A 13,637-nucleotide genomic window follows, 5' to 3' on the forward strand; every position below is an offset into this window, starting at 1 on the left:
GTTTGCAGGAGCTTGTTTTGCCTGCCACAAGTTTGGGCATCTAGCCTCTAAATGCCCAATGGTTCTGCATCAACCCCCTCCCAATGCCTTGCCACCCCAGACATGGGAAAAGAATGAGAATTTGCAAGCTAAGACAGGCTTGACAGATGGTATTTGTTTTACCCACAACAATATGCAGATTTTAGCCCTCATCTCCTCGTAGATTTCTCATTGGGCTTGTCAGATCATGCACCATTATGGATGAATCTGCACGTTGGTATGCCACTGGATGATTTTCCACCCCTTTCCAGTAGATTATTGCATGCTAATCAGGCTTATTTCCGACATCGCTATTTCCAGCAAATGATCAACTTGCAATTCATCCCTTGCCTTTGCATGCCCAGGAGGACATGGATTATGCTTGGGACAGCTTTGTCTCTCGTATACAGAATGTCATTAGGGAGTATGGAAACTGGCATATGACTAAATGAAGGAATGAGGTTAAATGGGCAAAAAGGACAGCACAACAATTGACTGAATTTTCACATTTAAGGCCTCTCTCTGAAACAGAAAATGATTCCCTTTCATATGCTCAGTTTAAACTGACTGCTAATGATCAGAGGAAATTGCACAAATGGCAGACTAGAGCAAGAATGAAGCCCCCTCATGGATAAGGGCTGCTCATCAAAAGCCTTTTTCCAGGGCCTGCAAGCTACTCGAAAGAAAAACTCATGTCTAAGGGTAAGGAAGCTTGATGGCTCTTGGACGCACTCTTTCTCTGATCTCCAAGATGAATGCCAAAATTATTTCCAGAAATTGTTCTCTGCTCCTGGTTCCCCATCAAATCAAATGACTGATGTGAGGACTGAATTCCTCCAATACGTTTCTGAAATAGTGGAAATGGATGATGCTCTTGCCTTCGAGAGACCTTTTACTGATATAGAACTTGATAATGCATTGTTCCACCTCAGCAAATACAAGTCCCCTGGCTGGGATGGCCTTACGGTGAAATTTTATATTTCTTTTTGGGATGATTTGAAAGATGTCCTCTTGCAAATGATCAATGTTGCCTGGCAAGAAAATCAGTTACCACACTCTTGGAAGCATGGCATTGTCAAACTTGTGCCCAAAAAACATCTGTGTGACCACATGTCAGATTGGAGGCCTATTACTTTGATGCCTATAGTTTACAAACTCATAGCCAAAATGATTGTGTATAGGCTTCACGGAATACTGAATGCGGGCCTTCATCCTCATCAGTATGGGTTTGTGCCGCGAAGACAAATCCATGACAATATCTCCAATGCATTGACTGCAATTGAATATGCTAAGTACTCGCATCAAGATGTGCTCATATTGCAGGTAGATATTGCTAAGGCATTTGACACTGTTCAATGGGATTTTATCTCTCAAATCATGACAAAGTTGGGCTTTGGTCCAAAGATAGCAAATGCAGTTTACTGGCTTTATTCTCGCTCGACTTCTCAGTGCATTCTTGGGGGTCATCTATCTCGGTCATGGACATTGGGTAGATCAGTTAGACAGGGCTGCCCTCTTAGTGCTCTCTTCTATGCCATTGCGACCCATCCCCTCTTAATGTATCTTGATCATCTTACAAACACAGGACAGATGACTAGTCTTAAAATCCCTAGGGCTGCATCTTTATTGGCACAAGCATATGCTGATGATTCCTTCTTCATGCCACAGAATTCTCCCCGGGAAGTTCACATGCTTATGACCACTCTATCATTGTATGGATTGGCAGCGGGATTGCATGTCAATTTTGACAAATCTAAATTGCTTCCCCTGAAACAATGTGACTGGCATTCTATTCTTTGGCCAAGTCAGGTGGTGAATTCCAAAGATGTAGTCAGACATAGCGCTCCTGCGAGCCCTCCCTCCCTCGCCATAGCCTACCTCCCTACTCCCCTCGCCCGCCTCGCCTGCGACCTCGCCTCGCCCGCCCTCGCCTCGCCTTGCGCCCTCCCCTCGCCTCGCCTTGCGCCCTCCCCTCACCTCGCCTGCGCCCTCGCTTCGACCGCCTCACCAACCTAGCCCGCCCCCGCCTCGCCTCACCCGCCTCTCCGCGCCCGCCTTACCTCGCCCGCCTCACTTCGCCCGCCTCACCCACCTCGCCCCGCCCTCACCTCGCCCGCCTCACCTCGCCAACCTCGCCGCCGCCCCTTCCTTCACCTCGCCACACCCTCGCCTCCGCCCTCCGCTCGCTCTCACCCTCGCCACGCTCTCGCCTCGCTCGCCGATTCCTCATCCACACCCAGGCTCCACCCTCGCTAACTCCTTCCCCTTTTTTGGTGGCAGCCTCTTCCTCATCGGAGTTCTCGCAGTTTGTCTTGGCGGTATGGCGGCTCCCTACCCGGAACCGGAGGCCCAACCGGACCCCCCCTCTCCAGAAGCCTACCGCGTGATCTTGACAGAGCAACAATCGTCCCGGGTACAACAGGTTGCCAATGACTTTGCCCACACTTCAGTCTATGGCAGAGTCATTGGACACTCCCCCTCCAGACCAGCCATCACGGATTGGCTGCAATCCACGCTTATGCTAGAGGATAGCCACATCGAGGAGGTGGCCCTTATGGGAAGGGGCATCTTCTGGCTTAAACTCTCCACTGCGAAAGCTACGAGCAACCTGATTGCTGGTTCGCCCACATCGGTGGGTGGAAAGATCATCATGATAGTCCCTTGGTACCGAGGATTCAGCGCAGCGGACTTTGATGCTCGTTTCCGCATACCTCGCCATCCAGTGACGCTAGTATTTCCAAGCCTTGCTGCTGAGTTGCGGCCAATAGTCAGGGACCTGGGTTCCCACTTTGGCTGGGTGATGCATGACACTTTTGTCGACGCGGTCGCTGCGGCAAGAGCTCCCAGAGTCCGTGTGGCCGTGGCAGATCCTGCGTCCCTCCCTGCAGTGATTGAGATTGTGACAGATGCTGGCAGCATTACTCAGAGCATGGTAGTCACAGGTCAGCCTGGCCAGTGCCTGAGGTGTCATGGCTTTGGGCACTTGGCTGCTGCTTGTCCGCGCTTCTCCAGCTCCTCTCGACCCCCCCCCCGCCCCCCCCGCAGCCCCCTCCCCCTCCCTCCAGGCAGCCACGTCAGGAAGAGCAGAGGCGGCCGGAGTCCGGTCCAGAGGTGGCTGGCGGCTGGACCGAGGTCAGAAGGAAAAGAGGAAAGAATAAGAAGCCTTCTGACAAAGGCAAGGAGGCAGAGGTTACCCAGCCGGCAGCAGCACCTCAGAGACCTGACAAGCAGCCGCCCCAGGGTCCAGGGAGAGCTTCTTCTTCGGCTGTAGCCCGCCCTCCACAGCCTCAGGCTCCCCTCTCTTCCGATCCCCAGCTCCCCCCCACCCAGCCCCAGCCCCTACCCCAGCCACAGTCTCCTTCTTCCGACCCGCAGCATCAACCCCCGCCTCTTCCTCTTCAGCCCCAGCCCCAACCCCATCCCTCCTCCCCCGCCTCTCTCAGCTCTTCCGCAGTGTCAGCTTCACCGGTGGTTTCTTAGCCGCGTGAAGCCCCCACTCTCCCACCTCCGCCCCCCCGCTAGGTGCTTCCGTGGAGTCGGTGTCGCCTACTCTACAGCCTCCTTCCCCTCCCTCACCCCAGGCAGGACACCCTGAGACTGCACCACCCCTGGAGCAGCCTTCCTTGTCAGCTAGCCCAGCCCCCTCAGTTGCAGATTCTGGCAGGCCTCAGCTCCAGGAGAGAGAGCTTCCTCGCGACTTCTACAGATCCGGTCCTTGGGATTACTTGGACGTGGCCGACCTCGGGACCTTCCCAGCTTGCCTTGACATCAGTATCTTCCTGCTCCGTAAAGGGGCGGATGGAAAGACCGCAGCCTTGGCCCCGAGGGATGGCCCCAGCTTTGCCTTCACTTTTCTCAACGACGGCACCGAGATTTGGACAGACGACTCGGTTTGGGAGGCTCTCAAAGAGCAGACGCACGCTCAGATCTGCTCCTAGATAGGCCCGACGGGTGGACAACTTCTCGAGACTCAGTGGTCCGAGGGTGACGTGCGCCTGCGCTGGCGATGCGCCGCCAAGCGTTTCAGACTGATTGTGATCCTCAGGCCCCCTCTATCGTGGCCCCTCCCCCAGGATGTCAGAGCATGGACACCACAGAAACTTCGCGCCTTTTACGGGATGACTACTTCTGAGATCTCGAGTTGGCTTGAGAAAGCGTTTGTCCATGGCACCAAAGGCCTCACGCCTTTACTAAAAGTTTTGAAGAACGGGCAGGATGACCCCGCCTCCCCCTCCAAGCCCTCACAGAAGCGTCAGCGACTTCATTCCAAACTACCAGCCTCTTCCTCAACCTCGGCCGCGAGCAAACAGTTATTCGCAGCCTACCAGTCCTCATCATGAGCTTACACCTTGTCTCCTGGAACGTGAACGGGTTTCATTCTTCTGGCACCCGTGGTCCCAGGAAGCTCATCTTGAGACAGGAACTTCAACCAGCAGTGATTGGTCGATTGGATATACTCCTGCTCCAGGAGCATAAGCTTTCAGTGGCTCATACCCGTAGCTGCGGGAAGATCCTCCCTGGACGCTCGCACACTTATTGGGAGCCCTCGATCAGTGCACAAGGGAGGAGTGGCGGTGTTTGCACTTCCGTTTGCGAGTTGGTTTCCCAGGTAGTTTTTGGCCATGGTACGTTGATCCCAGGCCATGCACTTTGGGTTGGCCTAGAGTTGGAGGGCTCCAAAATAGGAATCCTCAGCATCTATGCACCCACAGACCTCAGACGCAAAGCCACCTTCTGGAGGACTCTCATAGAGATTCTCCCAGACATGGACTCGTGGATTATTGGAGGTGACTTCAACAATTTGGAGACTTTGGAGGACCAGCAGGGCAGAGGACCAGAGTTTACAGGTATAGCTCAGGCAGAGCAGTCCGCTTGGGACTCCTTTCTCTTCGCGACAGGAGGTAGGGACAGCTGGAGAGACCCGTCCTTCCGCCGATGGCACGGGAGCTTGGACTTCTCATGGGGCTTCCGCAGGGAAGGGGACAAACTTCTGGAGAGATTGGACAGGTTTTATATCAGTGATTGGGCCATCAACAGAGGTGGTCAGGTGGGTGTAGTGCCAGGGACGACGCTCTCCGACCACGCGCCAGTGCTCTTATCACTAGACTCGGCAGCTCAGTCCCTTCCTCCCCGTTCGTGCAGGATTCCTGATTCCATCTTCTCTCGGGAGGAGGTGCGCAGTAGTATCGATAGCCTTTGGGACGGAGATTGGGACGGGTGCGTGGATCTGGTAGAGTCGGTGGCGCAGGCTCTACAGGAGTCCAGTCAGATTTGTCAGCTCGCAGCCCTTCAGGTTCGCCAGGAGTGGTGGGGCAGAGAGAGAGCTCTTCGTAGGGACCTCGCCTCCATTCAGCGGCTCCAGCAGGCAGCTCCGGGTTCGGAGGAGCTTCGGATCCAGGCCCTTCGAACCAGAGCCCTTCTTGAGGAGACTCTCCAGCGTCGCTCAGAGTTTTCTTATCATGCCTCTCTCTCCTACTGGGCTCGGAAGGGCGACCGGATGAGCAAAGAGTTCTTCAGGAGGCATGGCCAGAGGGCAGCAGGTGACCAGCTCCGGAGTCTTAGGACAGCGGAGGGGCACATCATTACGGACCAGGAAGAGGTCTTGGGGCTGGCTACCGACTTCTACAGGGCTCTTTTCCAGCAGGAGCAGCTTGCCCCCCGCACTAGACGTTCCCGCGAGGAGGTGTGGAGGCACATTCCGACCCTTGTTCAGCCGAGCATGCAAGCGACGCTGATGGCACCTTTCACCATTGTCGAGATGCAGGAGGCCTTGATGGCCATCGACGGGCAGAAATGCCCTAGGGAGGATGGGCTTTCTAGAGCTTTCTTCACATCTTTCTGGGATCAGATCCATCAGCCCCTCCTAGCAGCCCTCCAGAGGATTTTCAGCAGTGGTCATATGCCAAAGAGCCTCTCTTCGGGATTGATTTGCCTCATCCGAAGGGAGGAGATCGACAGGAGATCCGTCAGTGGCGCCCGATCACTCTCCTCACCACTGCCTATAAAATCCTTGCAAAGATGATCAGCGCCAAAGTTCGTCCACTACTTCCTGACCTCATTCATGACACTCAGACAAGCTTTGTCCAGGATCGCAGTATCCTGGATAATATCTTCACCTTCTCAGAGGCGACGGAGTGGGCTCAACACAGCGGGTCGCACTTAGCCATCCTACTTCTCGACTTTGAGAAGGCCTACGATCGAGTGGAATGGTCCTTCCTGGAGGGTACTCTGGAGAGACTTGGATTCCCAGTAGGATGGTTTCAGGGTATCTCAGCGTTATACAGGACAGCTTCCAGCAGGGTCATCATCGGCGGCAGGATGGGAGAGTGATTTCGATTGGAGAGATCTGTGCGTCAGGGTTGCCCCCTCGCTCCTTACCTGTTTCTCTTCTTCGCTGAGGCGATGACATACTATCTTCGGGCAAGGTCGACAGGGATCCGGGGTATTCGCCTTCCCATCAGGGAGGACATGGAGCTCCTGGACTCGAAGTATGCAGATGACACAGTGCTGTATGTTCAGGATGATGAGATGATGCTGGAGAGGGTGAGGCTGGCCTTAGAGGTCTTCTGCTCGGCAACCGATGCGAAAATCAACTGGAACAAATCAGTTGGTTTTCTCACAAACCCTGGGGCATGCTCACAGTGGGGGAGGTTTTTGGGCTTCAGATGGATCCCGCGGGGGCAGACTACTAGATATCTCGGCTTTCAGGTCAGCCTGGACATCACGCCAGCTCAGCAGTTTCTCCCGGTGCTAGATTCCATACGACGGAAGCTGGCTTTCTGGAGCACTGCTAAGCTCTCTCTTGCAGGTCGTGCGCTTGTAGTCAACCAGGTTCTCCTGGCCACGGCCTGGTATGTGGCCTCTTGTTGGTGCTTCTCGAGATCCTGCATGGCACAGCTCAGGAGGTTGGTCCGGAATTTCCTATGGTCTGGGGGGGATGGTCTCAGAGATACCAAAGCCAGGGTAGCCTGGCAGACAGTCATTCTTCCGCAGGCTGAGGGTGGCTTGGGGGTCATTGATCCGGAGCTGCAGAGTCAGGCCCTGCTGGGCAAGTTAGTTATCCGCGGTTTGACCCCAGGGGGGCAAACGTGGATGTTACTTCAGCAGGGGATCAGTTCTTACGTCCCGCGCCGAGGTGGAGAGTGGCTACCGTCCCTCCGGTGGATCTTCACCTCTGCACCGCTTACTCACCCCCACTCCCCGCTCATTCGTAGCCTTCTCACAGTTTGGAGGCGACTCCGTCTCAGTCTTCTTCAGTCCCCTCCTAGCAGTCAGGAGGAGATCGACCGCCAGCCGCTCATTTGGAACGATCAAGTTAGAGATACCTTGGGCCTTCAGCTGGGGAAGAGGTCACATATCTCGTGGGACGGCTGGATGCGGGGGCCAGCCCGATCCCTCCGAGTTTGGAGGGACACTTACAGACATTTGGAGACCGTTGCTCTAGCAACCGCAGCCGGAGGTGTCCGTGGAGCTCAGGCGAGACGCACAGAGATAGATGGAGCGATTCCTGCCGGTTGGTTGGTTCCACCCGAGACTCAGATCCTCATGCCTCGTGATGCCCGTTGGCTTGGACAGTTCACCCCCCGTGGCATCCCACTGGTGGTTGCAGGCCGACTGGACGACACCTCTGTATCCTTCTTCGCGGTTTTGGGGGATGGCCGACTCAGGAGAGAGGGTGTGCTCATCGACCCCCTTCTCTCGTGGCAGAGGGTTTGTGTCGTAGGCCTCGTGGGGAAGGTTTGGCGGATCGATCCTAGTATAGAGCAAGATCAGCTGCAGTTATGGCACCTCTGGCTTTGGGAGGGGCATGGGACCCAGTTGAGTGGAGATGGCCAGAGGTTGTGGCAGGCCAGGGGCCGACCCCTTTCTTCGCTTACAGCACGAAACTGGGCAGGAGAGTTCTCGGGAGGATGCAGAGTCGACCGCCCACCCAGCGGCCCAGTTGGTATTCTCAAGGTATTCCCAGGCTATTTTTGCAGGCCTTCTGGAAGGCCTTGTGGGAGAGCTGGTGGCCGCGGAAGATTTCCTACTTCCTTTGGCTACTCGCCCACAAGGGTCTTCCAGTGGGGAGTTGGTTGCGGCAGATTGGTCAGGATGGACTCTGTCAGATTTGTCATGAGGACGAGGAGTCACCAAAGCACTGCCTGTGGAGCTGCACTCGCGCCCAGGACGTGTGGAGGTGGGCCTTCGGGATCCTTACTCGCGCTGCTCCGGAGTTAGGTTTGATCACCTGGGGTGCGTTCTGCTGGTGCAGCACCACACCTAGCTATCATCAGTTGTTCGAGGCAGGTCCGCAAGACCCTATGTTCCTTATCACACAGGGGACTTGGGGGCCGCTTGAGGGCATCCCGCAGCACTTGGCAGAGGCGGACACAGGTTCTCAGATGAGGCAGCCAGTCTGGGAGATTATTAGCAGCATCGTCGGATGGCACATTTGGACTTCGCGCTGCGCGCAGATCCTCGGTGGTACCTCACTTTCGACTGCCCAGGTCATGGCCGACATCTGGTGCGAGATCATCCACACGCTCAGAGGCCAATGGGACCAGATCCAAGGGGATTCCCGGGCTGACCGGGAGAAGCGGAGACGCTTCCTCCGAGATTGGGACACGCAGGGCCTCTTCTTCGAGCATACTTCTCAGGGCCTTCAGTGGCGCTACTCACCGCCTCTCGGGCTGTTTATCCACACCCGCCTGATCCCTCTGTGAGAGAGAGTTTTTTGTTTCCACTTAGGGCTGCGTCCGATTTGTGAACGCAGCCCCGTCAGCTGCAAAACTGACTTTTATGTATCTTGTTTTTTCGAAGTAATATAATCAGCACTGTTTTTTCGGCAAAAAAAAAAAGATGTAGTCAGACATTTGGGATATCCTATAGGATGGCATATCGCCAGGAAGCAGCAATTAAAATGGATCTTCCAAAGACTTCAACATAAACTGGAATACGGAAAAATTTCTACTTGGCCACTTCATGTCAGGCTCAGATTAGTACAATCCATTGTAATGTCCTATGTCCAGTTCTTTTTGCCTTTGTTGCATTGGTCCTCCAGAGATATTTCAGCCTTTATGTCTCAAGCTATGGAGCTGTTATGGAGGACAAAAACTGCTGTGAAAGCATTGAGACTGATGAAGATGGAAATGGTGTGCTCTCCTAGGATGCATGGTGGACTTAATATCCTCAATATAAGATATCATGTACTTGCAAGGAAGGCGACTATGCTCCATACTTTTTTCCGCCAACAACAGCCATGGACTTGTATGATAGCATCCATGTGTGTCAACATGAGGACTTCTGCTTATGGTCGTTGGACTACAGATCATTGGGAGGTTGTCATTGGGAGACTTGTAGGGAAGATACCTAGCTGCCCTTTCTCTACTGCTCTGATACTTGACTGGAAACAAGTACTTTCTAAGCTCAAATGGGCTCCTAACAATTGCTCGGGGACAAACTCAATGAGGAAAGAAAGTATTCATTGGAGTGCCATCTTTGACATTCCACTCGCTTTACAAGAACCTGTTCGGGCATACAATCTCATGAAATTGGGAATTAGATATATACATGATGTGGTAGATAATCAGGTCTATGTCTTATCTTTTCCTCAGGCCACTGCTTCCTATGCATTAGGAATGCACCATAGGTCGATATGGAAGAAAATTGCTGATTTGTTACATCCTTTTCTACCTGTTCCCCCTGTGGCTGACACAGACAGGCTTATGGTTGGCAATTGCAACCCTCTGCTACATGCTCTCATCATGTTCCTCTGCCTGTCTTGACCTCCATCGAAGCCTACAGGCTTCTTCAGCCTGCTCCATGGATTCATCAATATGCTAATACTCTGTGGCATATCAGGAAGCCCCTCTCATGGTGGCGGAAGAATCTCCGGATATTATGGAAGTGTAAAATGCCTTTGAAACAAAGACTTTTTCTTTGGAGATGCATGACAAGCACATTGTCAGTGGGAGTCACACTTGCCAAACGTCGCATTGCACCATCCACATGTTTTAAGATGTTAGGCTCCTTCAGAGACTGTCCCTCATTTGCTTTGGCACTGCCCGTGTTCTAGGAACCTCCTAGGGAGAATTTGTAAAACATTTTTGACTATTTGGCAGATTTATGAGGTCTTTGTCTCAATACTCACTATTTCTCTCTTGGGTGAGATATTGGGCTCTTTGGACAATCTGGAGTGAGCATAATTTGGCATACTTGGGTCGGCAGATTCACAAGTCATATGAATCTTTCCGAGCCTCATTGCGGCAATCCTTATATGATGCCTGCCATGAGGGTGATATAGATGCTTCTTGCATAGAGCTTTTCTTTTTATGTTTCTGATCTTTAGGATACTCTCCATTTTGGAGACTTCCCATCTTGTAAATTTATGAGCATATAAATACAGCACTAGATATTACTTTTTTTTTTAAAAGTGTGTGTGTATACATATATATACGTGTACATACATATATATATGTATATATGTGTGTGTGTGTGTGTGTGTGTGTGTGTGTGTGTGTGTGTGTGCACGTATGTATATGTATGTATATGTATGTATGTATGTATGTACATATATATATGTGTGTGTGTGTGTGTGTGTGTGTGTGTGTGTGTGTGTATTTATATATAGCCATAGGTTATGTGCAGTTAAATTTTAAAAGTGGACCCAAGGGCTAGGAAAAGTTAAAACAATTGAATAGATAAAAGAATACATACCACTATATCGACCCATCAATTTCACAAGGCCAATACCATTCTGCACACTTTCAGCTTCTGTATGTGCAGCATTGATGGCCCTTTGAGCCTCCTCCACAGCCGTATCAAAGCCAAAAGACCTATCAATTACCTGAATAATAAACGACGACGATGATGAGAAACAACTATGCCAGAAAAATTCATCATTACTCAGCATCTGCTCATTCCAAAAGAAACAAAACCATAAAGAAGGCCAGATGCATTTATGAAGCAAGCTTACGACATACAGCAATATCGTTGTCGATTGTTTTGGGTATCCCCGCAACAGCCACCTTCAAGCCTCGCCTTATTACCTCCTACAAGCCATTTGTTAGCAAGGTATCAAGAGTACTGTCGCCCAGCCTCAACCAGTAGTTATGTTAGCACACTGTGGATAGTTCCCATACATTTGCAAGTACATGGAATCCCGTAGACATATTCAAAATCATGAAGAATCAAAGCAATCACCTCATAAATTGCAGCTGCTCCTTTCTGAGTTCCATCACCCCCAATGATGTACACCTGTATTGCAAAACCCCGAACAAATCCATTACCTTTTCTCATCTGCTCTAAATTACCTATGGCTAACATGATAAAACGGAAATCCAAGACTGTAGATGCAAACTTAGTTTTCTTATATTGATTGTGATAGGAATACCCGATTGTTCCCTGCTCCTCCATCCCCGTCTCTCCCCTCCTTGCCCTCCCTGCCTCAACCCCCCACCCTCGCCGTTTTTCTCCTCCATGCCTCAACTCCCCACCCCCGCCCTGTTCCACCTCCCCACCTGAGCTCCCTCCGCTTGCCATCCTGTTCTCCCTCCTGTGCAACTAGCCCCTGCCCTGCTCTCTTCCGCCATGCCACCTCACCTCCCTCAGGCCTTCCTCGACCCTCCCTACCCTACCTGATGCTGCCTCTCAGCCTGTGTTTGACACAGTGCCGCACTGAGCAGGGGATATGCCATGCTGGCCAGCGATGTTTTCATTCTTACTTCCAGGACTCCCGAACCAAAACCCTTCTCTTTGACTTTGGGGACCAGACCTATCAGAGACAGAGTGGGCTCAAGTTGAGAGGCTTCGGGTTCTCATGCTTTCACGGATGATTCGCAATAAGCCCTCATACCCACATCGGGTAGTCCTGCCTGAGTTCAGAGCATCCCCACTACATCTCGACGTGGCGTTTCAGGCTACCACATTACACAATATGGCTCCTACACCACAGACGTAGGCTTCCTTGGCTGGCCTTGTCCTCATCCATGGCACTGGCGGTAGAGGGCGCCCAAAGGTCAACGTTGGTATGCACACACATGCAGATGGTTTGAGAGCTGTTGGGGCTACACATAGGCAGGTTACCTCCCTTTCAGTACATCGTCAAGGCCCCCTCCATCCCGCTTACATATCACGAGGTGAACTAGGTCATCCGAGAGGATCTCTTACAATTACACACGGATCCACCTCCCCCCCTCCTTGACAATATCAATCGGACAGTTCCGTGTCTCATCACACCGCCTCCGTATTGAGAGTGGTCGAGTAGAGGGCATACCCAGAGAGGGTCGCATCTGCACTATGGTATTATTGGGAGATCGAGTCAGAGGAGCACTTCTCTTTCAAACGCCCGTGTACTATGAGATCATAGGTCGCTATCATTGCCTCTTCAGGGATGATTTCGGACCCCTATCCAGCCTCCTCTTCTAACTAGATCAGAGATGCTTGGCAGCCTTCATTCATGAGGCTGTCCGACACAGGAAGTCGTTGCTCCGGGAACATAGGCATCAGGGAACACAGCTAGACTCCTCTCAGAGCAGGATCTCTTGAGTTATTCCAGCCAGATAGCGCCGACCGCTGACAGGACTTACAAAGACAACAGACGCGAGGACCCAAGCCAGAGATACGATACACTCACCAACGGACTGAGGCATAGATCATATTGGGGGACCTTCCCTCCATGCTCACTAGACCGAAGACACAACCTACAGGGGTGACAGTGGTGCTTGTTCGCCGTAGGGCCATAGCCAAGAGACCACAGCCGGCCACGCATGCCAACAGCAGCCAGTGTTCCATCACAGATTTTGATGCCACCACAACAGCCTCACATGGCGACGCGCCCTTCTCAAGATTGACGCCTCACCTCGAAGAGCTTCTCTTTATGTATTGGTGCTGTTATGATGGTTATGGACTTTCGTTTTTGTACTCATCATGGGTGTTTGATTCCCACTTAGTGGCTCCACCCCTCATATCATTGTGTCAGGTTTCTTTTAGCCCCATAGACCCTTTGGTCTCCTAAAGTATTTTAATAAACTTATATACCTAGTTGAATCAAGTAACATTCCCAAACTCATCCTCTAAAAACACAACATAGTGCAGTTTCAATCTCTATGAAACTTTCCTTTCCTTTCCCAAACTGCCTCTCCATCGCAGCTCCCTCCTCTCTCCATGCCTCTCCATCGCAACCTACGACTATCCATCCATCCAAATCTGCTCCCTGTCCTTCCACGCTGGCCCGTTTGATCTGGAAACTAACCTGTTTTCTAGGCAATTAGCACTCCCTCATAGTCGGCATCCTCCCTTCTCTGTTTGCCTCTCCATTAATCTGGAAAAGAGCCCGTGCAGTCTCCATCCTCGCTGCTGCATCCTCCCTCTTGCTGCATCCCCGGGATGTTGAGCTGATACAGATAGGTGGACACTCTCCCCTCCACTTTATCCTTCTGCCTTGGACCCTACCACATGGCTCGAGAAAAGAGAGGGTACTGATAATGAGGACGACTCGAGGGTACGAGGCAAATAGCACGGCCACATACCAAGATGGACCTACCTCAGCTCACCCCCCCTAGAGATTTTCGTAGCCCTAGGGCCCCTCCGATGATTCCCCTGGCTCACCTTAGCCTCCAACTCTGTCCCCTCTCCCT

At 52.2% G+C, this 13,637-nt stretch overlaps 1 protein-coding gene across 5 annotated transcripts in view; it reads right to left on the reverse strand.

Annotated features, from left to right (window-relative positions):
* LOC147904268 (ATP-dependent 6-phosphofructokinase 6-like) overlaps window positions 1-13,637 on the reverse strand; it is a 54,579-nt gene that overhangs the window by 27,480 nt on the left and 13,462 nt on the right. For all 5 annotated transcript variants that reach the window (XR_015542210.1, XR_015542212.1, XR_015542211.1 and 2 more), the window contains exons 7-9: window positions 11,203-11,256; window positions 10,983-11,051; window positions 10,717-10,846 (exon numbers count right to left, since the gene is read on the reverse strand). Coding sequence is in view for 2 of the 5 variants with exons in the window: in XM_087385628.1 (XP_087241754.1) it covers window positions 10,717-10,846; window positions 10,983-11,051; window positions 11,203-11,256 (253 nt within the window). In the remaining 3 variants the exon portion in view is untranslated. The remainder of the gene's footprint in view (window positions 1-10,716; window positions 10,847-10,982; window positions 11,052-11,202; window positions 11,257-13,637) is intronic.

This window comes from Dipteris shenzhenensis, chromosome 2 (assembly GCF_047967505.1).
Source record: "Dipteris shenzhenensis isolate YYH24624 ecotype China chromosome 2, Dip_SZ_1.0, whole genome shotgun sequence".
In the NCBI taxonomy this organism is placed as follows: Eukaryota; Viridiplantae; Streptophyta; class Polypodiopsida; order Gleicheniales; family Dipteridaceae; genus Dipteris; species Dipteris shenzhenensis.